This window comes from Babylonia areolata, chromosome 15 (genome assembly GCF_041734735.1).
Source record: "Babylonia areolata isolate BAREFJ2019XMU chromosome 15, ASM4173473v1, whole genome shotgun sequence".
Taxonomy (NCBI): domain Eukaryota; kingdom Metazoa; phylum Mollusca; class Gastropoda; order Neogastropoda; family Buccinidae; genus Babylonia; species Babylonia areolata.
The window spans coordinates 7418603-7441317 of NC_134890.1; the positions used below are offsets into that span (position 1 = coordinate 7418603).

Genomic DNA, 22715 nt, shown 5'->3' on the forward strand with positions numbered 1-22715 from the left:
GACAGGCAGAGGATCCTGCTGGCAGTTCCTAGTCACGACTTTGCACGTAGGCGGCTGTGGAATGATGGTCGTCCGCCGTAGACTGGGGCAGATGCGGCGCCCGTATCCTCCCACAATGTCAGAGCAGCCCTTTTTAGGGACAGCACTGCTCTCCCCACATGGGGAAGGAGAGATAAAAGGATCCCCAAACAAAGCCTGCCTCACCTAGTCATCATCATGGCCTGGCTTCGCTGACGAAGATCTAGGAAGGGCGTTGTCCACGTCTGATGCAGGCACGCTCATGGCTGACAAGGCCAATGCGGGAAAAGCAGAGTCGGCCGCAGCGGTTGCAAGGGAAAGTCTGGTCTGGGTTCGCGGCTGCAGCGTCGTGGTTCTTCCTCCTTCTGCGTTTGTCCTCAAGGCTGGCCCTGCGGTTGTTTTCGAAGGAGGAGACAGCTTGGTGGATGGTGCGTCGCCAGGTCTCTCGATCAGCGGCTACTGCGGACCACTGGCGATGGTCAATGTGACAGGCACCGAGAGCTTTCTTCAAGGAGTCTTTGTATCTCTTCTTGGGTGCTCCTCTGTCACGGTGGCCAGTGGACAGTTCGCCATACAGCGCGATCTTGGGCAGGCGGTGGTCTTCCATCCTGGACACGTGCCCTGCCCAACGTAGCTGGGTCTTTAGCAGCACTGCCTCGATGCTGATAGTCTTTGCCTGCTCCAGGACCTCGACATTTGTGATGTAGTCACTCCAGTGGATGCTGAGGATGGTGCGAAGGCAGCGCTGGTGGAAGCGATCAAGCAGTCGTATGTGGTGCCGGTAGGTGACCCAGGTTTCGGAGCCATACAACAGGGTGGGCAGTACAACAGCTCTGTACACGCTGATCTTTGTGTCTTTCTTCAGGTGTTTGTTGTTCCACACTCTCTTGTACAGCCTGCCGAATGCGCTGTTTGCCTTTGCAAGTCTGTTGTCGATCTCCTTGTCGATCTTGGCGTCAGACGAGATGGTGCAGCCTAGGTAGCTGAACTGGTGGACCGACTTCAGCTCTGTCTCACCGATGTTGATGTGAGGAGCGTGGAATTCTTCCCGTGGGGCAGGCTGGTGGAGAACTTCCGTCTTTTTCAGACTGACTTCTAGGCCGAAGAGCTGCGCAGCCTCTGCGAAGCAGGACGTTATACGCTGCAGGGCCGCTTCTGTATGGGCGACGAGGGCAGCATCGTCGGCAAACAGAAGCTCTCTGATGAGTTGCTCCAGTGTCTTGACCTAGTAGGAAACCACACCTACTTGGACATCCAACAATAGCGGTCGAAAACAACAAAAGAACCAGGAATCATGCCCTGACTCTGGGTGCCTGGAATGTTCGCACCCTCTTAGACAGAGACGACAGACCAGAAAGACGCACAGCGCTCATTGCTAGAATGCTTGATCGATACCAGGTGGACATAGCAGCCCTGAGCGAAACCAGGTTTGCGGGTGAAACCCAGCTGGAGGACGTTGGAGGGGGCTACACCTTCTACTGCACTGGGAAGCCAGATGGCACCCCAAGAACCCCAGGCGTGGGCTTTGCCATACGAACCAAACTTGCACGACAGCTTGACAGCCTTCCACATGGGATAAACGACAAGTTGGTGACCCTGCGTCTGACGCTGTCCAAGGATCGCTTCGCCACAGTCATCAGCTGCTATGCCCCGACGATGACCAACCCTGATGACATCAAAGAAGCTTTCTATGAGGAGCTCAGCCGCACCATTTCAGCGGTAGACAGAAAGGACAGGCTGATCATCCTTGGGGATTTCAATGCCCGCGTCGGCGTGGACTTCTCCTCGTGGCCAAAAGTCCTAGGACAGCATGGCACCGGCAAGTGCAACTCCAACGTGCTGCAGCAGCAAATCCAAGTAGCTCTCCAAGAAATTCCTGCATCGACTGATGTAGAAGAGGTATGGAGCACCTTTAGAGATGCTGTGTACACAGCAGCAGCTGACACACTCGGCTTTGTACAGAGGAGCCACAGAGACTGGTTTGACGAGAACGACTCTGGAATCTCCAAGCTCCTGAACACACTGCATATACGGCATCAGGATCACATTTCCAATAAAGACTGCCAGAGGAAGGAGAACCAGTTCTTGGAAACCAAACAACTCGTACAGAAGAGGCTGCGTGAGATGAAGAACACCTGGTGGGATAGAAAGTCCGAAGAGCTTCAATCCGCTGCTGATGCTCACGACATGAAGACCTTCCATGATGGTCTCCAAGCTGTGTATGGGTCGAGAGTCACAGGATCAACACCTGTCCGAGCCTCGGACCAGACCACCCTCCTGACAGACAAGAAAGACATCCTTTCCCGCTGGGCAGAGCACTTCAACACCCTCCTCAACAGGGACTCGTCCGTATCTGACGAAGCTTCTTCTCCTTCTTCTGCGTTCACTCGTATGCACATGAGTGGGCTTTTACGTGTATGACCGTTTTTACCCTGCCATGTAGGCAGCCATACTCCGTTTTCGGGGGTGTGCATGCTGGGTATGTTCTTGTTTCCATAACCCACCGAACGCTGACATGGATTACAGGATCTTTAACGTGCGTATTTGATCTTCTGCTTGCATATACACACGAAGGGGGTTCAGGCACTAGCAGGTCTGCACATGTTGACCTGGGAGATCGTAAAAATCTCCACCCTTTACCCACCAGGCGCCGTCACCGTGATTCGAACCCGGGACCCTCAGATTGACAGTCCAACGCTTTAACCACTCGGCTATTGCGCCCGTCTCTGACGAAGCAATTGCAGCCCTCCCACAGCTACCAGTCAATGACTCGCTAGCTGCCCCTCCCACCAAGGTCGAGACCCAGAAAGCCCTGAAGCTGATAACGTCAGGAAAAGCACCAGGAGTGGATGGAATCCAGGCTGACATCTACAAGTATGGAGGCGAGGTGCTGACAGACAAGCTGACCGCCCTGTTCCAGTCTATCTGGGAGAGAGGGGAGGTCCCCCAGGATTTCAAGGATGCTTCTATTGTCCACATTTACAAACGGAAGGGAGACAAAACATCCTGCGATAACCACCGTGGAATCTCTCTCCTCTGCATCGCCGGCAAGATCTTCGCCCGCATCATACTGAACAGACTGGTTGACCATGTCTCCAACACAGTCATCCCAGAGGCACAGTGTGGCTTTCGCTCAGGCAGGGGAACATGTGACATGGTGTTTGCTGTACGCCAGATGCAAGAGAAGTGCCGTGAGCAGAACAAGGAGATCCACATGGTCTTTGTAGACCTGACTAAGGCCTTTGACATGGTGAACCGCCATGGTCTATGGAAGATCCTCCTGAAGTTCGGCTGCCCAGAGAGCCTAATCCAGCTGATTGCGTCTTTCCACGATGGCATGCAAGCGAGAGTACAGGAAAATACTGACATGTCGGATCCGTTCCCTGTGGTAAATGGAGTGAAGCAGGGTTGCGTCTTGGCATACACACTGTTTTCCATTCTCTTCTCTGCCATGCTGATTGACGCCTTCCAAGACTGTGACCGGAGCATCTACATTCAGTTTCGCACAGATGGCAAACTTTTCAACTTGCGGTGACCCCACACCAGGTCCAGGGTGTTTGAGGCACTGATGAGAGAGTTCCTCTTCGCTGATGACTGTGCGCTTGCTGCACACACCCATGAGGACATGCGGTTCATTATGGACAGGTTCTCAACCTCCTGCAGGCGCTTTGGACTCACCATCCGCCTCAGCAAGACCGAGTCCATGTACCAACCGGCTAGCTCAGAACGCCAGTGCCTCCCCCCACCTGCAGTCAAGATCAATGACACAGAGATCAAGTCAGTCGACAAGTTTTGCTACCTGAGCAGCACCCTGTGCAGCAACGGAACCCTTGATGCAGAAGTGACGCTGCGCATCGCCAAGGCCAGCTCCGCCTTTGACAGACTCAACAACAGGCTGTGGAACAACAAAAGCATCAGGCTCAGCACCAAGATGAAAACCTACAGAGCTGTTGTGCTGACCACCTTGTTGTACTGCTGTGAAACATGGACGACGTATCGCCGTCACATTCAACAACTTGAGCAGTTTCACCAGAGATGCCTACAAAAGATCCTCGGCATAAAGTGGCAAGACGGTCTCCAACCTCCAGGTCCTAGAGAGGAGCGGCCTGCCCAGCATCGAAAGCCTGCTGATCTAGTGCCAGCTACGCTGGACAGGACACGTTGTCCGCATGACAGCCAGCAGGATCCCGAGAATGCTTTTGTATGGCCAGCTGAAGGAAGGCCACCGTGAACTTAGAAGACCCTGCAAGCGTTTCAAGGACACCTTGAAGACAAACCTCAAAGCCTGTGACATAGACATCGCTTCGTGGGAAACTGATGCCCTTGACCGCTGTCGCTGGAGGATGCTGTGCTCCAGTGGCATAAAGACGTTTGAAAACAAGAGAATGCTGGCCATTAAGGAGAAGCGTGAGCGAAGGAAGCAGGGCTCAACTTCTGGAGACGTTTTTCCTTGCAACATCTGTGGGAAGTGCTGCGCATCCAGAATCGGCCTCTTCTCCCATGTGACACACACCGACAGATAAGCCTGCCTGCCTACTCATCCGTCGGACCGACGGGAGATTCCATCATCAAGAATCTCTGAGGAGAGCTGGACAGCACAAAGAAGCCCCCCTCAGTCAAGTGTTTCGGCCCTGAAACCCTTACACTCTAAGGGGGCCGCGCCGCACTCAAGTCATGACTCCTGGATGCCCTTGTATTGCCGCCTTTCTTTGTATTGTATTGTGTTGTATCGCACAAAGGGAGACGTAGCTCTCGGCAAGCTTGCACTGACTCCTCTTCAAATAAAAAACATGGCGGAAACAACGGGAGTGGTAGCCCTCATCTGACTTGAAACTGCCCCACCGTCAACCAGTGACTATGTAGATATGTAGGTTAAGTGCAAGGGTGACCTCCGACTACAACGTGGCGGATTTGAGGGAAGGGGGTGTTTCGAACGACTATGGACTTTCGCCATCAAATCGTTTGTTGCCTGGACTCTCGCCACCATGTTCACTCCTTTCTGGCACATTTCGTTCGGGGACAGCTTTCGGTTCAGGCTTCAGGATTCTCCGCTGAAGAACTAAAATGAACAACCCTCCCCCTTACTTCGGGTTGCATCTCAACAGGTTGACGTAAGGTTTCCAGCGAAATGTATAAAGACCCCGATATTAACCTGGACTGGTCTGAATCAAGTACGGGATATGGAAAGAAAACATGACCGAACAGCAAACATCAAAGACACGAAATTTCCTAAAACGAAACCGATGGATGTCTATTTGGAGGGGGCTAGGGTTCAAATCCAACTGGGGGTGGCGGGTTGGGGGGTCAGGTCTGACTGGCTCAAAGTTAACTCCGAAGATCCTTCCAGATTTGATTCCGGGGGTAAAAACCAATGGGAGTACGAATAAGCTGCTACCCAGGTTGGTAAACTAGTTCCACGATTGTATGGTTCACTCTCTCTCTCTCTCTCTCCACCTCTTCCTATCGATCTGTCTCTCTCTCCATCGATCTATTTCTTAACAGTCGAGTCAGGCGTGTCTGGAAGCGATGACATTTGACCAGAATGGATCACTGCAGGCTGCCGGACAAAGCTGACTGTATGCCTCAGAGTCCAGGTGAGTGAGAAAGGAAAGGCACCTCGTATAGGAGCAGCAATCTCAAAGTTTGGCGAGAAGCCATTTACCAAAGCCATATCAAGAAAAAAACTTAACAGACAGACACACATACACGCATACACTCACACTCAGATACGCCCCCCCCCCACACCCCTCACACCCCCAACCACAGAGCAGCCCCTCCCCCTCCCCCATTATTTGTATGTACATACATATATATACGGACGCACACGGACACACACAAACGCACGCACGCACACACACATATACACGCACGCACGCAAAGACACAGACAGACAGCACATACCCAGCACTCACGCGCGCGCGCGCGCATACACACACACACACACACACACACACACACACACACACACATGTGGAGTACCTTCGCACGATTCTCCAGTGAAGCCAGTACCAGTACAGTTACAGTTCATGCTTTTGTCGCAACTGCCTCCATTCTTGCACGGACTGCGAATGCACTCTGAAACGAGAAACAGCTTTGTGTTGGATCGCTTCTCAGGAAGGCCTTTTGAAAAAAGTGCTAAAAAAAGAGACTTAATGAATATTCATAGTACTATGACAAAAATTCGTATCCCATTAGCATTACAAGAAGATGATTCTTTACTGGAGAAAACCTGCTGGAAGCATGTCAGTAACCCCCTGGACCTTGTCTCTTTACAGGAATTTTGTTATCACCATGACCGGTCATTGTAACAGATTTGATGACTATGCACAAGACCTTCTCCACTGCATGTTGAAACTTTTCCTGTCCATATTATATGCCCTATTGCGATCTTAATCTTTGACGTCTAATTCTGAATTTCGTAAGGTAATATATGTTTTTATGACAAGTCACAATATCACGCTTCATTAAAATTAGATTGAAGATACTTTTTTTTCTATTTTGACAAATAATGACATTGACCAGTGGCTTCCCACCCAGCTTGCCATATCATCATGAGGGGGATAACTTCAAAGGTCTCATACCTACCATCCTACCAAGTTGGATTCCTATGCAACACGCGGTAGCCGAGAAAGTGCCAACCAAGTTTACCAGTGACACACAATGAGACACCAGGCTATTACATTGGCTAACATTGTTAACACACATGAGTCAGAATTGAAGAGTGCTTGTTTCCTTTTAAGGCGCCATCTTGAAACCTGTGAACGCACCGAGCCGGGCAATGTGCAAGTGTCGCAATCACACACACGTTCGGAAACTTGGCAGTCGGTATTCTCATGAGGGATTTCCACAACGTTACAAAATCCCTGACACACAAAAGTACAATAAAAGGGAATATTTACAACACAACAACAATAACTGATACTAATTCAACCCAGTCGCTGCTTTCAGCACATAGGTCAGGAATCATATTTTTGGTCTCTTTTTATCAGGTAAACAAGGAGGCGTGTAGCTTATATAGCCTACTATAATATGGACCAGTCCGCAAGTTTTGCCGCCTCATCGAAACTGAATCTGAAAATGAAATGCAACGACACGAGGGAAGAGAGGAGGAGGGACACTCGTGCAGCAAAGGAGGGACAGGGGAGGGTGTTTCGTTGAACGGCAATAAGGAATGAATTTGGAAGTATCGTTCAGAATGCAAGCATCTTGTTTGAGAATTTCAATGACTAACTGGCCAGTTGCCCGTCATGTCGTATCGTGTCGTGTTTTTGGAGATTGTTCAGAGCAAATTATCTGCATCTGTGAGTAAAATTGAACAGTTAAGTGTGTGTGTGTGTGTGTGTGTGTGTGTCAGTCTGTGTCTGTGTGCGGGTGTGTCTGTATTTGTGTGTGTTAGAGAGAGAGAGAGAGAGAGAGAGAGAGAGAGAGAGAGAGAGAGAGAGAGAGAGTTCAACAATATGACCGTGGCAATTCTTTTTGTTGGTAAAGTTCTTATGACTAAGAAAACAAAGTTCAGTTACAACCCCCTCCTCCCCCCCCCACACACGTATGTAAATACATACATACATATATACACGCACCAACACAAACACACACACACTCTCTCTCATTCACACACATACACACACATACACACACACATACACACACACACTCACACACACGCACATACACACATGTACTTCTCACGCATAGAGACAGAGATAAGGGATTGAGAGAAAGAGAGACTGAGGGAGACAGAAAAATGTTAGCAAGCACTCAGACAGAAGGGGAAATAAATAAACGAAAAAAAGATAGGAAATAGAAAAAGAGAGCACTTTGATTTGTCTCTGCACAAGATTCAGCGCCATATAAAAACCATTATTATTATTATTAGCATATATCTGTATATGTGATTATCCATCCATCGATCGGTCTGCCTATCAAGATGGATAGATAGATCGATCGATTAACAGATAGACTGACAATCAGTCACAAAGAGAGCGAGAGAAATGTCAATCATACTGACGGGGACAACCAAGAGGACAGCTCACACGACAGTAGTTTTCCACGTATACGAGACTGCATTGGTTCTGTCTCGCCCAGTCACCGCACACACCCAGGTCATCCGAACAATCTGCAACACACAGTCAGTCATGTCTAACGTGGCACAATCAACTGCAGGGTTGTAGATATATATATATATATATATATATATATATATATATATATATATATATATATATGTGTGTGTGTGTGTGTGTGTGTGTGTGTGTTTGATAAGGAACTCTAGGGAGGGGGTGAGACAGGGGGAACATGGAGGGGAGAAGGACATGGGGGTGGGGGGGTGGGGTGGGGTTAGGATGGGGAGTAGGAAAGGGGGGACATGGGAGGGTATAGGGGGGTAGGACAGGGGGGAGAGAAGCAGGGGGGACATAGAGGAAGGGAGAGTAGGACAGAGGAGATGGGGGTTGGAGAGAAAAGGGGGTTAGATGACTGGAGGGGGGGGGGGAAGGGGGGGGGGAGAAGGGTGAGGAGGGGGGGGGTGGGGGTTGGAGAGCAGGACATGGGGAGCAGAAAGGTGGGAAGGGATCATACCCAATAATTCTCTTCTTTGCAAGAAAATGTCTGCTCTTTTTTCTGTTTCTCAGAAGCGTCTGCAGGTCATTATGTCAAATGGAGGATTGCTGCAAGGGTGGGGGATGGGCAGTGGAGGGGAAGGCGGGCTCCCATGAAGGAGATAGGGGGGGGGGAGGGGTGCGGGGGGGGGGGGGGGGAAGGGAGAGTAGGACAGGGGGAGGGAGAGTAGGACGGGGGGTGGGGGCTGGAATGGCACAGTAGCATACGGGGCACAGGGAAAGTAGGACGGAAAGGCGGGGGGCGGAGGGGGTGGGGGTGGGGTCGAGGGAAAGTAGGACGGAGGAGTAGGGCAGGGGAATATGGGGGATGGGAGGAGGAGGAGTAGGACCGGGAGGGGGTTAGAAAGATGGGTGGAGGGACAGTAGGACTGGGTGGGAGATGGGAACATGGAGTATAGGACAGGGGTGGTAGGAGTATAGGAAAGGATGGAGATGGGAGGAGGATGAATAGGACAGGGGGATGAGATGGGGGTGAGGGGGAATAGGATGGGGGGAGATGGGGAAAGGGAGAGTAAGACGGGGGAGATGGGAGGAAGGGATAGTAGGACGGGGGAGATTGGAGAGTAGGACGGGGGGAGAGTAGGATAGAGGGGAGAGGGGTAAGACAGGGGAGATGGGAGAGTATTACAGGAGGAGATAGGGAAAAGGGAGAGTAAGACGGGGGGTGGGAGAGGACGGGGGAGGAGATGGGGAATGGAGAATAGGATGGGGGAGATGGGAGGAAGGGATTAAGACGGAAAGAGGTAGACAGTCAGACAGGCAGACAGACAAACAGACAGACAGGTAAGCAAGCACCTTGGCAGTGAGAGCCGGTGTATCCCGTCATGCAGAGACACCTGTAGCCATCGGGGGAAGTGGGGTCCACCAGGCACGTGCCCCCGTTCAGACAGCTGGTCACGCCCACACACGGCGACTCTGGCCAATCAGACAGGTTTTATGACGTCACGTGTCCTTTGTTTTGACTATCCGTCACGCCCCCGCACCACTCCTCTACAAACAACCCCACTCCACTCCACTCCTTTACAAATCACTCCACCCCATTCCATTCCGATCCCTTACAAACCACTCCACTTTTCTGCAAGCCACTTCTATTCCTCTTCAATCCACCCATTCCATTCCATTCCTCTCTACAATCCACCCCATTTCATTCCTCCACAATCCACCCCATTCCTTTCCTCTACAAGCCACCCCACTCCATTCCACCCGACCCCTTTTCATTTCGTTCTGCCCTACTCAAGTCCACTCCACCTCACCCCATCCTACCCTATCCTGTCCCCCTCACTCTACACCCACCTCACTCTCCATTCTTCTCCAAACGATCCAACCACTCTCCATTCCACTTCCCCATCCCTCAACTCTCCATTTTATTCTACTCTACTCCATCAACTCCACAACCACCGCTCACCCCATCTGTCTCATCCCACTCACACCACTCCACCCCACCTCTCTCCTTTCCATTCTACCCCACCCCACCCCACCCACTCCACCTCTCTCCTTTCCATTCTACCCCACCCCACCCACTCCACCTCTCTCCTTTCCATTCTACCCCACCCCACCCACTCCACCTCTATCCATTCCATTCTACCCCACCCGACCTCACCCCACCTCTCTCCTTTCCATTCTACCCCACCCCACCCCACCCCACTCCACCTCTCTTCTTTCCATTCTACCCCACCCCACCCCACTCCACCTCTCTCCATTCCATTCTACCCCACCCGACCTCACCCCACCTCTCTCCTTTCCATTCTACCCCACCCCACCCCCACCCCACCCCACCTCTCTCAATTCCATTCTACCTCTCTTCTTTCCATTCTACCCCACCCAACCCCACTCCACCTCTCTCCATTCCATTCTACCCCACCCGACCTCACCCCACCTCTCTCCTTTCCATTCTACCCCACCCCACCCCACCCCACTCCACCTCTCTCCATTCCATTCTACCCCACCCCACCCCACCCCACCCCACCTCTCTCCATTCCATTCTACCCCACCCCATCCCACCCTACTCCACCTCTCTCCATTCAATTCTACCCCACCCACCTCTCTCCATTCCATTCTACCCCACCCCACCCCACTCCCCCTCTCTCCTTTCCATTCTACCCCACCCGACCCCACTCCACCTCTCTCCATTCCATTCTACCCCACCCCACCTCTCTCCATTCCATTCTACCCCACTCCACCCCACCCCACCTCTCTCCATTCCATTCTACCCCACCCGACCTCACCCCACCTCTCTCCATTCCATTTTACCCCACCCCACTCCACCCCACCTCTCCATTCCATTCTACCCCACCCCACCTCACACCACCTCTCTCTATTCCATTCTACCCCACCCCACCTCACCCCACCTCTCTCCATTCCATTCTACCCCACCCCACCCCACTCCACCCCACCTCTCTCCATTCCATTCTACCCCACCCCACACCACTCCACCCCACCTCTCTCCATTCCATTCTACCCCACCCCACTCCACCCCACCTCTCTCCATTCCATTCTACCCCACCCCACACCACTCCACCCCACCTCTCTCCATTCCATTCTACTCCACCCCACTCCACCCACCTCTCTCCATTCCATTCTACTCCACCCCACCCCACTCCACCCCACCTCTCTCCATTCCATTCTACCCCACCCCACACCACTCCACCCCACCTCTCTCCATTCCATTCTACCCCACACCACTCCACCCCACCTCTCTCCATTCCATTCTACACCACCCCACACCACTCCACCCCACTTCTCTCAATTCCATTCTACCCCACCCCACACCACTCCACCCCACCTCTCTCCATTCCATTCTACCTCACCCCACACCACTCCACCCCACCTCTCTCCATTCCATTCTACCCCACCCCACACCACTCCACCCCATCCTCTCTCCATTCCATTCTACCCCACCCCATACCACTCCACCCCACCTCTCTCCATTCCATTCTACCCCACCCCACTCCACCCCACCTCTCTCCATTCCATTCTACCCCACCCCACACCACTCCACCCCACCTCTCTCAATTCCATTCTACCCCACCCCACACCACTCCACCCTACCTCTCTCCATTCCATTCTACCCACCCACACCACTCCACCCCACCTCTCTCCATTCCATTCTACCCCACCCCACACCACTCCACCCCACCTCTCTCAATTTCATTCTACTCCACCCCACTCCACCCCACCTCTCCATTCCATTCTACCCCACCCCACACCACTCCACCCCACCTCTCTCAATTCCATTCTACCCTACCCCACCCCACTCCACCCCACCTCTCTCCATTCCATTCTACCCCACCCCACACCACTCCACCCCTCTCCATTCCATTCTACCCCACCCCACCCCACTCCACCCTACCTCTCTCCATTCCATTCTACCCCACACCACTCCACCCCACCTCTCTCCATTCCATTGTACCCCACCCCACTCCACCCCATCCCACCTCTCTCCATTCCATTCTACCCCACCCCACTCCACCTCTCTCCATTCCATTCTACCCCACCCCACTCCACCCCACCTCTCCATTCCATTCTACCCCACCAAACCCCATCCCACTCCACTCCACCTCTCCATTCCATTCTACCCCACCCCACTCCACTTCGCCTGTCTCCATTTCATTCTACCTGGCTCCACTCCACCCCTCCTCACCCATCCGTCTAACCCATTCCCACTCCCACGCCCAACTCCAACCATACCATCTTTCCCCGTCCCATTGCAGTCCACCTCATTCCAGTCACCAACCCCATCTGTCACCCATTTCAGTCCACTCCCACCTCCCTCCATTTCACTCCATAACGTTTCGCTCCACCTCACTGTATTCCACCCATCTGCACTCCACTGCCTAACTCCCTCACGTCACTCCACCCCGTTCTACTGCTCACTCCACTCCACTCCACTGCATACCTCTCCCATGTTACCCCTCCCCATTCCACTCCACACCTTCCCTTATTTTTACTCCTTCACCCCTTTCCACTCCACCTGACTCCACTCTGCTGCCTCCCTCCTTTACATCATTGCACCCCCAGTCCCACTCCTCGTCACTACCTGCACAGGGACCACCCGTGTAGTCATCGGCGCAGACACAGGTGTACCAGGCGTTGAGCAAGGAGGAGTTGTAGACACACTTTTGGTCACTGGGGCACGGGTAGTCTACACAGGCTGTTACATAATGACGATTACAGTGATTATGATGATGATGGTGGTGATGATGAGGCTATTAAAATCAATGATGATGATGATAACGAAAACCACGATAGATAACAGTCATGACAAGACTCATAGTAATGATGGTAACAACAAGAATAAGAAGATTACATGAACACACTCGCACGCACGCACGGCACACACACACACGCGCGCGCGCACACACACACACACATACACACACACAATGCACACGCACGCGCAGGCAGGCAGGCATGTAGGCAGGCACACACACACACACACCCACACACACACACACACACAAACACACACACATGGAGAGGAAGACGGAAAGAGACAGACAGATAGAGAGAGATTGAGAGAGGCAGTGACACGCACACACACACACACGCACACGCACACACACACACACACGCACACACACGCACACGCACATACACACACACACGCACACACACACACGCATACACACGCACGCACACACACACACACACACACGCAGAGAGAGGGAGAGAGAGAGGGAGGGAGAGAGGTGGGGAAACCACCGTACGTCCGCAGGCATTGCAGCTGAAGGGACAGTCGGTTTTTGTCAGATTTCTGCTGCACAAACCGAGTGTCCTGACCCACATCGTGCAGTCCCGAGTGTCTTTGTCCACACAGTCCTGTCCTGTTCACAAACACCACCGCCCACCCCCCAACACACACACACACACACACACACACACACACACACACACACACACACACACACAAAGTAATCTGGAATATTTTAATCTTTGACCCAATTTAGGCCATTGTGGATTTTACATAAGAGCATTGGCGTTTTACACTGAAATTAAACCAAACAGCAACTGAAATACATGAAATTAGTGATTAAAACTTATGAACGATCAAATTATCTTTTGACCTTTCCCTTTTTGGTAAGTCTTATCACTTTAACACACACAAGCACGCACGCAGGCAAACACATACACACAATCGATCAGTCGTCAAACAAAAAAACCCGGAAAGTTCATAATGGAAAACAGCGAGAAAGTAGAATAGATGTTTAGAAAAAAAACAAAAACAAAAACAAAAAACAATCACATATAAAATGATAGAGATTTTGACCGAAAATTATTATATGGCTTTAAAGAAAAACATTTTAAAAAATCAAAATCACTCGTCGTTGTCATAGCTGCTAGTGATCACGTGTTTTTTTTGGGTTTTTTTTTTGTGTTTTGTTTTGTTTTTGTTTTTTTTGCTTGTTTATTTGTTTGTTTTGGTTTGTTTTTCTTTTTTTTAAGGAGTGGGTTATATTTGGACATGCCCATTTTCTGTTTCTGTAGGGCTCTTCCTTCCTGTCCTTTGTGTCCTTTATTCATCTATAGTCTGTTCATCTAAGATGATGATATTAGGCTAATAATAAATGGTATTATTATCATCATTTGTATTATTATCATTTCTATCATAATGATTATTATTATCATCGTTAATTAGAAATCATCATTTGTGAAAATCAATGGAAGAAATATTCAAATAAGGGGGCGGTTGAGGTGGAGTAGGGTTGTGGGGGGTGGGGGGGGAGGGGCAAGGGCGGGGGCGAGGGGGGTGATTGAGGAAGGAAAAGAGAGAGAGAGTACAGATTCTGGAAAAGATTGAATACAAAGTGTAAAATGGAATGGGTGAGTGTTAGTGATTGGAGAAAGAAAAACATAATATTGGAAGTGTGTGTGTGTGTGTGTGTGTGTGTGTGTGTGTGTGTGTGTGTGTGTGTGTGTGTGTGTGAGGGGGTGGGGGTGGATGTGGGAAGCGGGATGAGGGCAAAATTAATCAATAATCAAGTATTGCATGCAATACTTCTATTTATTATTTTAAAAGAGGATGATGTGGGGACCTACAATAAACAACCAACTGGACTATTTAACACATAACTAACTAACTTTAATAAAGAACATTTTGAAATACATAACATTTCTCCCAAAAACAACAACAACAAACGGAAAAAGAATTTTTGAAAATGGTAACACGTGTTCATTAGTTTCTGGAGGCAAAAAGGTTTCATTCTACCGTTAAACGACCCTTCCAAATGTATTCAATATTTTCACAATATTTTGTATATTGGGCATGCAGTAATAACCTAAATGCCATGCTCTTGACAGCCCTGTCATTTCTTTTCGTATTTAATAAGGTTTCCAGAAGTGTTAACTTCTAAAGCCAGAAAAGAATTTAGTATATTTCTTTCAACAATATTACACATTTCAGAAGATGATAAACGATGAGGAAATTCAATTGCATTTATAGAGGTTTTAGATCCAAGCTTTGGAAGATGATCTGCACGTTCATTAGAAATAAGCCCACAGTGTGAGGGAATCCAGCACATTTCATTATTCGTTCCTCTCATTTGAATACAGTGAATAAAAAATCTTATTTCAAAAATGATGTTGTAATTAATGTTGTTCCTGTCCTTTCTTTCCTCCTTTATCAGTCTGGTTCACGGGGAGTGATGACAATAGTATTGATACTTATAACAACAGCAACAACAACAATAATGATGATGATGATGATGATGATGATGATGATGATAATAACAACAACAACAATAATCATCATCATCATCATCATCATCATCATCATCATCATCTAATCTAATAGTGATAATTATAACAACACCATTAATAATGATGATAATCTAATCTGACATTCAGGTTAATGAATTCATTTGTAAATGATAATCATCACCTTTATCATCATCACTACCATCTAACATTCAGTTTAATAAATTCATTTACATTCTGTTCGCACAATTTGGTGATTATAGACTATTAGAGTAAATCAAAAGAAAATATTTGATTTTACATTTGCCATCAGTTTCTCGGTCTCCGTCTGTCATTTCTTCTGTCTCTGCTTATCTCTGATCCTCTTCTAACCACCCCGGTTCTTCATATATTATAGTGTAACATTTGACAGTGCTACAGTATACTATGTGCATACGCATGGATTAAAAAGAGACTGCAAAGTGTAAGCTTTAGCCTAAAATCTCCATCCTCAAGTATTAAAGATCGGATCTATTAACCAATCATTCAATCAGTTAATCTCTTGCTGGGCATGTTGACTGCGGATGTTTCTTTCTTGCATTCTGTATTCGTGGACTGTAGCTCTCACTTTCACTGGTAAAGTACACCTCTAGGGGCAGTGCCGTTCACAGGGAAGTATGCCTCCAGATGCAGTGCTGTTCACTGGTAAGTACACCTCCAAGGGCAGTGCCGTTCACTGGTAAGTATGCCTCCAGGGGCGGTGCCGTTCACTGGTAAGTATGCCTCCAGGGGCGGTGCCGTTCATTGGTAAGTATACCTCCAGATGCAGTGCTGTTCACTGGTAAGTATACCTCCAGGTCCAGTGCCATTCACTGGTACGTATACCTCCAGGGGCAGTGCCGTTCACTGGTAAGTATACCTCCAGGGGCAATGCCGTTCATTGGTAAGTATACCTCCAGATGCAGTGCTGTTCACTGGTAAGTATACCTCCAGGGGCAGTGCCGTTCATTGGTAAGTATACCTCCAGGGGCATTGCCGTTCATTGGTAAGTATACCTCCAGGGGCAGTGCCGTTCATTGATAAGTATACCTCCAGGGGCAGTGCCGTTCACTGGTAAGTATACCTCCAGGGGCAGTGCCGTTCATTGGTAAGTATACCTCCAGGGGCAATGCCGTTCACTGGTAAGTATACCTCCAGATGCAGTGCTGTTCACTGGTAAGTATACCTCCAGGGGCAATGCCGTTCACTGGTAAGTATACCTTCAGGGGCGGTGCCGTTCATTGGTAAGTATACCTCCAGATGCAGTGCTGTTCACTGGTAAGTATACCTCCAGGGGCAGTGCCGTTCATTGGTAAGTATACCTCCAGATGCAGTGCTGTTCACTGGTAAGTATACCTCCAGGGGCAATGCCGTTCACTGGTAAGTATACCTCCAGGTGCAGTGCCATTCACTGGTACGTATACCTCCAGGGGCAGTGCCGTTCATTGGTAAGTATACCTCCAGGGGCAGTGCCGTTCATTGGTAAGTATACCTCCAGGGGCAGTGTTGTTCACTGGTAAGTATACCTCCAGGGGCAGTGCCGTTCATTGGTAAGTATATCTCCAGGGGCATTGCCGTTCATTGGTAAGTATACCTCCAGGGGCAGTGTTGTTCACTGGTAAGTATACCTCCAGGGGCAGTGCCGTTCATTGGTAAGTATACCTCCAGGGGCAGTGCCGTTCATTGGTAAGTATGCCTCCAGGGGCAGTGGCGTTCATTGGTAAGTATACCTCCAGGGGCAGTGCCGTTCATTGGTAAGTATATCTCCAGGGGCATTGCCGTTCATTGGTAAGTATACCTCCAGGGGCAGTGCCGTTCATTGATAAGTATACCTCCAGGGGCAGTGCCGTTCATTGGTAAGTATACCTCCAGTGGCATTGCCGTTCATTGGTAAGTATACCTCCAGTGGCATTGCCGTTCATTGGTAAGTATACCTCCAGTGGCAGTGCCGTTCATTGGTAAGTATACCTCCAGTGGCAGTGCCGTTCATTGGTAAGTATACTTCCAGGGGCAGTGCCATTCAATGGTAAGTATACCTCCAGGGGCAGTGCTGTTCACTGGAAAGCATGTGCTCAAACAACTTTCCAGGGAATTAGGCCCTAGAAGGGTGACGGAGGGAAAGCCAGAAAACAAACAAACAGAAATAAAATGGACTGATGATATTACATAATGGGCAGAAAAGTCACTTGCAGAGACCCATGCTTTATCACACAACCGACAGACCTGGAAAAAGCTGGTGAACATTTTTACTACAGAGCACCTGAATTCTTCAGGGAGAAGAAGAAGGCATCGTCATGCCCAGTGAAGTTCTCTCTTCACATATCAATACGTTTCTTCTATTGAAGGAAAAGAGTGACGGAATGTGAAAGAAAAGGACCATCCTCATGCGGCAGAGTTGTGCACATTGAACACGATGACGGATTCTCTCTCGTTGCAACCGAATGACTCCGTATCTATGTTACCTCTAGAGTGCTGTGGTGGTGCTTATGTAAATACCAAAGGTGAATCATGACTGATTTTATTATTCCTGTTTTATGTAAAATATTATGATCGAAGTTTGGAAACTTCAGATGATAGTTCAGAGTAAAAACCGCTTGGCTGTCATGTATGTCGCATCATATTTATTACGAGAAAAAACGAAGTCGTTGTGATGATGATTAGGATAATGATTATAATGATCATGATGATTTTGAGAAAGAGAGAGAGAAAGAGAGAGAGAGGGAGAGAGAGAGAGGACGACAATGAAAGTGACAGTGACAATAACGACGATAATGTTTATTTGTTGGACCTCCGGCCCATAAGAAAGGGGTGGGGCACGAAAAAAATACGAAATAATGAACCAGACAGCTTGAACAAGAACACATCTAGAAATAATGAACCAGACAGCTTGAACAAGAACACATCTAAGTCGAAGCACACACTTACACACTCACACCCCACCCTCACACACACACACACACACACATGGGGAGAGAGAGAGAGAGAGAGAGAGAGAGAGAGATGAACATATCTATGCATAAGAAACCGAAATTAGAATGCAGTTTTCAAACATTGTCCTTAAACGCAGTATTCATATGTTTTGTCAACACGAAATTACAGTCAGAATTACAAACTCATCCCTCATGACAAGAAAAATATAAAGAAAGACAATATGATACCAATCTGAAATGTTTTCAAAGGGAACGAGCACTGGAACTGGAATGTCTCTAACTACATTTTCAAAGTGAAATTTGCTGTGTGTATACTAACTATTGCTTTGTTTTGATTGTAAAGAGAGCCCTCCCTTAATTACATAGCCCACTACTTTCATTTATCGTTTCGGAAATTTTATGTGAAACGGACACCGACGTTTTCTATCATCAGTTGTTCAGTTCTCTTTTGTTGGTGGTGGTGGTTGTTCTCTCTCTCTCTCTGAGGCTTTACTAACGGTTCATTTCATACTACATTCTGGTGTCAACCATACATGGCAGATAAGGAAAAACAACAACAAAAACACCCGCAATATTGGTCAGAAACACCCCAAAGATGCATCCCGTAAATGTAGTGGATTTCAACAAAGTTAAAATGTGGCATGATTGTTTTGTTTGGTAAATAGCTCCTTGACCAGTATGAAGTAAATGAATGCTATGCTTGATAACTTACATTTCTGGAGTACAATACTGGATTAGTAATGATGAGAATAATAATAATAATAATAATAATAATAATAATAATAGTAATTCTCAAAACAAGGAGGAACACATCAGTTTATTGATGAAAATTCTTACCTGAACACAGGAGAAAACAGCAGGCTAAGGCACAACACAGTACACCGTCCGATGGCCACATGGTAATCACAATGTTTCTCCGTCAAGAAGAAATCAGAAACTGTTGCCACTTTTCTCCCTCCACAAACCCAGTTAGTTTCATTACATGCACACTCACTCCAAGTCTGCGTTTTTTGTTCACACAAATGCACTGTTCTTCTTGGATTCAAATGACGTCTTTTAGAACAAGAATTCAGCAAATGCTCAAGAGCATCCCAGTACTGCAGACTGAGATTCGACAGTTAGTTTTTTGGGTTTTGTTTGGTTTTTTTTTTGGTTTTTTTTTTTACTTCACATATTGCAATCGCACAAAAGTATAAACTCGGTGAATGTATCTTCGATCCCCCATCCCCCAATTACATCTTTCAACAAAAACAGTGAACAGGATAAATATCTCGATATCTACATAAACCGTACTATATAGGGAACATAAAGAGCAACAACAACAAAAGTAACTGTGAAACAGTTCATCAAAAAAAGAAAGTTTACCAACAAAACTACAACTTTTTTTTTATCACCCTCCAAAAACACGATAATAAAAACTTTTTCTCGGGCAATTGAAAAAGAAAAGAAAGCTTTTCGCGCGCTTGAGAGAGAAAACACGACAGATGCGTGTATTTTCTTCTTCTCCGCTAACTCTGTGAAGAGTCACTGGGGCGCCGCACTGAACTGTTCGAATTTCTCCGGGTCTGTCGTTTGTGTGCAAAAGCCTGGGTCTCTGCAAACTGGTTGCATTTGTATGCACGTACTGACATGTCAAAAGTCTTCACAGAGAACAAGCAGGTCAGTTCCAAGCATGGATTCAGTGTGTGATCAGTTTTCCCACTTTCTCTCTGCTCTCTCCCTCTCTCGCTCCCTGTCCCCTCAGCTGCCACGCAGAACTAACGAGATTTCAGTAAGAGCCACAGCTCGTCATTAATTAATTTTTAACATCACCCGCGGGAACTCATTTTCATAACACATCCACCACGGTGGTGATTTTGTGCTTCGGGCAGAGGTGGCTGGGCCCGAGCTGTGCCTGCGGCTTTTTATTTTCTGTTGTTTTGTCCCTTTTTTCAGTCCTTTTTTTTCTTTTTAATTCAGCGGTAGTGCTGGAAAGTATAGATCTTTCGTCATCCGCTGTCGCCACGCCTCAATGAATGACTGATGGTTTGCCTCGTTCTCTGTGCGGTAGGCTTTCTGCGGGGTGCAGTGGCAGTATCGGTCAGGTGGTCATACGTCTGGCCCAGTGTTCACTTGCACTTTACTCTTGTTTTCCTCGTTCCATCCAGGTGTGAATGGTTACCTGATTTGGGTTGGGGAGGGGGGGGTGGAGGTTAAAAGACGGCAGAGGGAGATATTTGGCCCCGCCTTCTACACCAAGTGCCACACTCTGTGAATGCACTGCACCAACCGCTGTAAAAGGCAGTGGGACCTTTGAACTTGAACTAGAACATAGACTGTCAAAGCCCTGCTTAGCGCGTTGGGTTTATGCACAGATCAGGTATCTGCACTTTTTTTTCTTTAAAAAAAAAGAGTAAATGTTGTGCATCAAATTCAGATCAGTCCACATACTTTGACGCCTGTCTAAAACTGTAACTGAATCCAAACCCTGAAGGGCCTCCTTCCCTTCAGCCGGACTGCCAGCAACTGCAGCGTTTGATTCCACCTTCCCCCACCATCCCCCACACCCGCTTTACCCCCAACTTCCAAGTTTAATAAGCAGTGTTGTTGGTTGATCTTTTACTGCATGGTGTCCTTAGGGAATTTGGAAGTATGATGATTGTGTGTATTCTTTGATTTAACGACTTTTCACTTTGAGTGATATTAGATGTGTGTGTGTGTGTGTGTGTGTGTGTGTGTGTGTGTGTGTGTGTGCGTGCGCGCGCACGCGTGTGTGTGTGTGTTCATGTGTGTTTATGTGTGATGGTTGCCCGACAGTTTCAGTTTCACTTTCTCAAGGAGGCGTCACTGCGTTCGGACAAATCCATACACGCTACACCACATCTGTTGAGCAGATGCCTGACCAGCAGCATAACCCAACGCGCTTAGTCAGGCCTTGAGTGCATGCTTACATATTTGTGTACCTATGAAAGTGGATTTCATTTTACGTAATTTCGCCAGAGGACAACACTCTCGTTGCCATGGGTTCTTTTTCAGTGCGCCAAGTGCGTGCTGCACACGGGACCTCGGTTTATCGTCTCATCCGAAAGACTAGACGCTCAGTTTGATTTTCCAGTCAAACTTAGGAGAAAGGGCGAGAGCGGGATTCGAACCCACACCCTCACGGACTCTCTGCCCGACAGACTGACACAAGATACGAACAAGGACCATTATTTTGTTGCTGGAGAGAGAGAGAGAGAGAGAGAGAGAGAGAGAGAGAGAGAGAGACGTATATGTCTCTCACATTGATCGAAAATCTCGATTGCAAAAAAAAAAAAAAAAAAAAAAAAGCACTAAGGCTGAGGTCAGTATTCTTTTCGTCGCATTATGATGCGCAGCGAACACTGCAGACAAATCTGTTGTGTTTGGTTCTGCTTTGAAATCAGTTTTGTTTCTGGCGAAGGGATCGGGAACATAGTGCAATGTTTTGACAGTCTGTTTCGCATCCGAGTTCGGTGCTGTATGCATTAAACCATGGCACACTTCACATTAATTGTGTAGTGAGACACTGCTAGCAGCACCAGACAAAACATGGCAGAGCCCAGAACTGGACAAACAAACAATACAAAAACACAAACAAAAAACGTTCAAAGCGATTAGCTGCTCGCGCGCGCGCGCGCACACACACACACTCTCTCTCTCTCTCTCTGTGCACACATCATGCATTTATGATAATGCAAAGAAGTAGTACATGAACATGAACATGAACACAGACAGACATGGAGGAACTGGAAACAAATTCTTATTTTTCTCCTGTGTTTTGTTTCTTCTTATGTACAATGAAGAAGTCATGTGAAGCACTTAAAAATTGTGAATAAATAAATGAATAGACAATTAGATAATGAATAAAATGAATACATATATGTATAGATGAATAATGCAAAAACCAAGATTGTGTTCCCATGAGCTACATGTACTCAAGGCCACCAGAAAGGTTTTGGCATTGGAAACTTTAAACGTTCTGTGCGTATTGCATGTTGAAAAGGCAAATCATGAAAACAACAAAAACGTGTAATCACAGGCCTAACCCCTCATGAGCCGAGAGAAAAGTTTCTGTTTTAACTGTATTTGAAGCTAGCAATAATAAAGTGTTCCGGTTTAATTTGATTTGAGAATGTTGTAGAAGTGCTTTAAAACAAAGCAAGACAAGAAAAAGAAAAGAAAAGAAAAACCACACAGTTGTCAAAAAGTGGATCATTTAGGGGAGGCCGGGGCAAGTCGGGACATTTCTTTTATTCTTGCTCTCACTTACTTATGAGTGCACAAAACAACAACAAATATTTGAAACATTTTTAAATCATTCAGAAAAAAATGAAGAACATTAAGATAAATTGCTAAATTCTTATTTGTAATAAGTGGTCAAGGAGACCCACACAAAGTGCCCCAACCTGTTCCGTTTATCACAAAAAGGAATATTAAA

General features: G+C 47.8%; 2 protein-coding genes across 3 annotated transcripts in view; one reads left to right on the forward strand and one right to left on the reverse strand.

The window, feature by feature from the left end:
* LOC143290157 (UPAR/Ly6 domain-containing protein qvr-like) overlaps positions 1 to 22715 on the forward strand; it is a 237226-nt gene that overhangs the window by 179068 nt on the left and 35443 nt on the right. The gene's annotated exons all lie outside the window — the stretch shown is intronic.
* LOC143290075 (uncharacterized) lies at positions 8013 to 13451 on the reverse strand. Its single transcript, XM_076599364.1, has 4 exons — positions 13343 to 13451; positions 12673 to 12786; positions 9432 to 9551; positions 8013 to 8134 (listed from the first exon to the last, which is right to left on the reverse strand). Exons 1-4 carry the CDS (start codon positions 13419 to 13421, stop codon positions 8013 to 8015), a joined length of 435 nt encoding a protein of 144 aa, XP_076455479.1. The 5' UTR covers positions 13422 to 13451.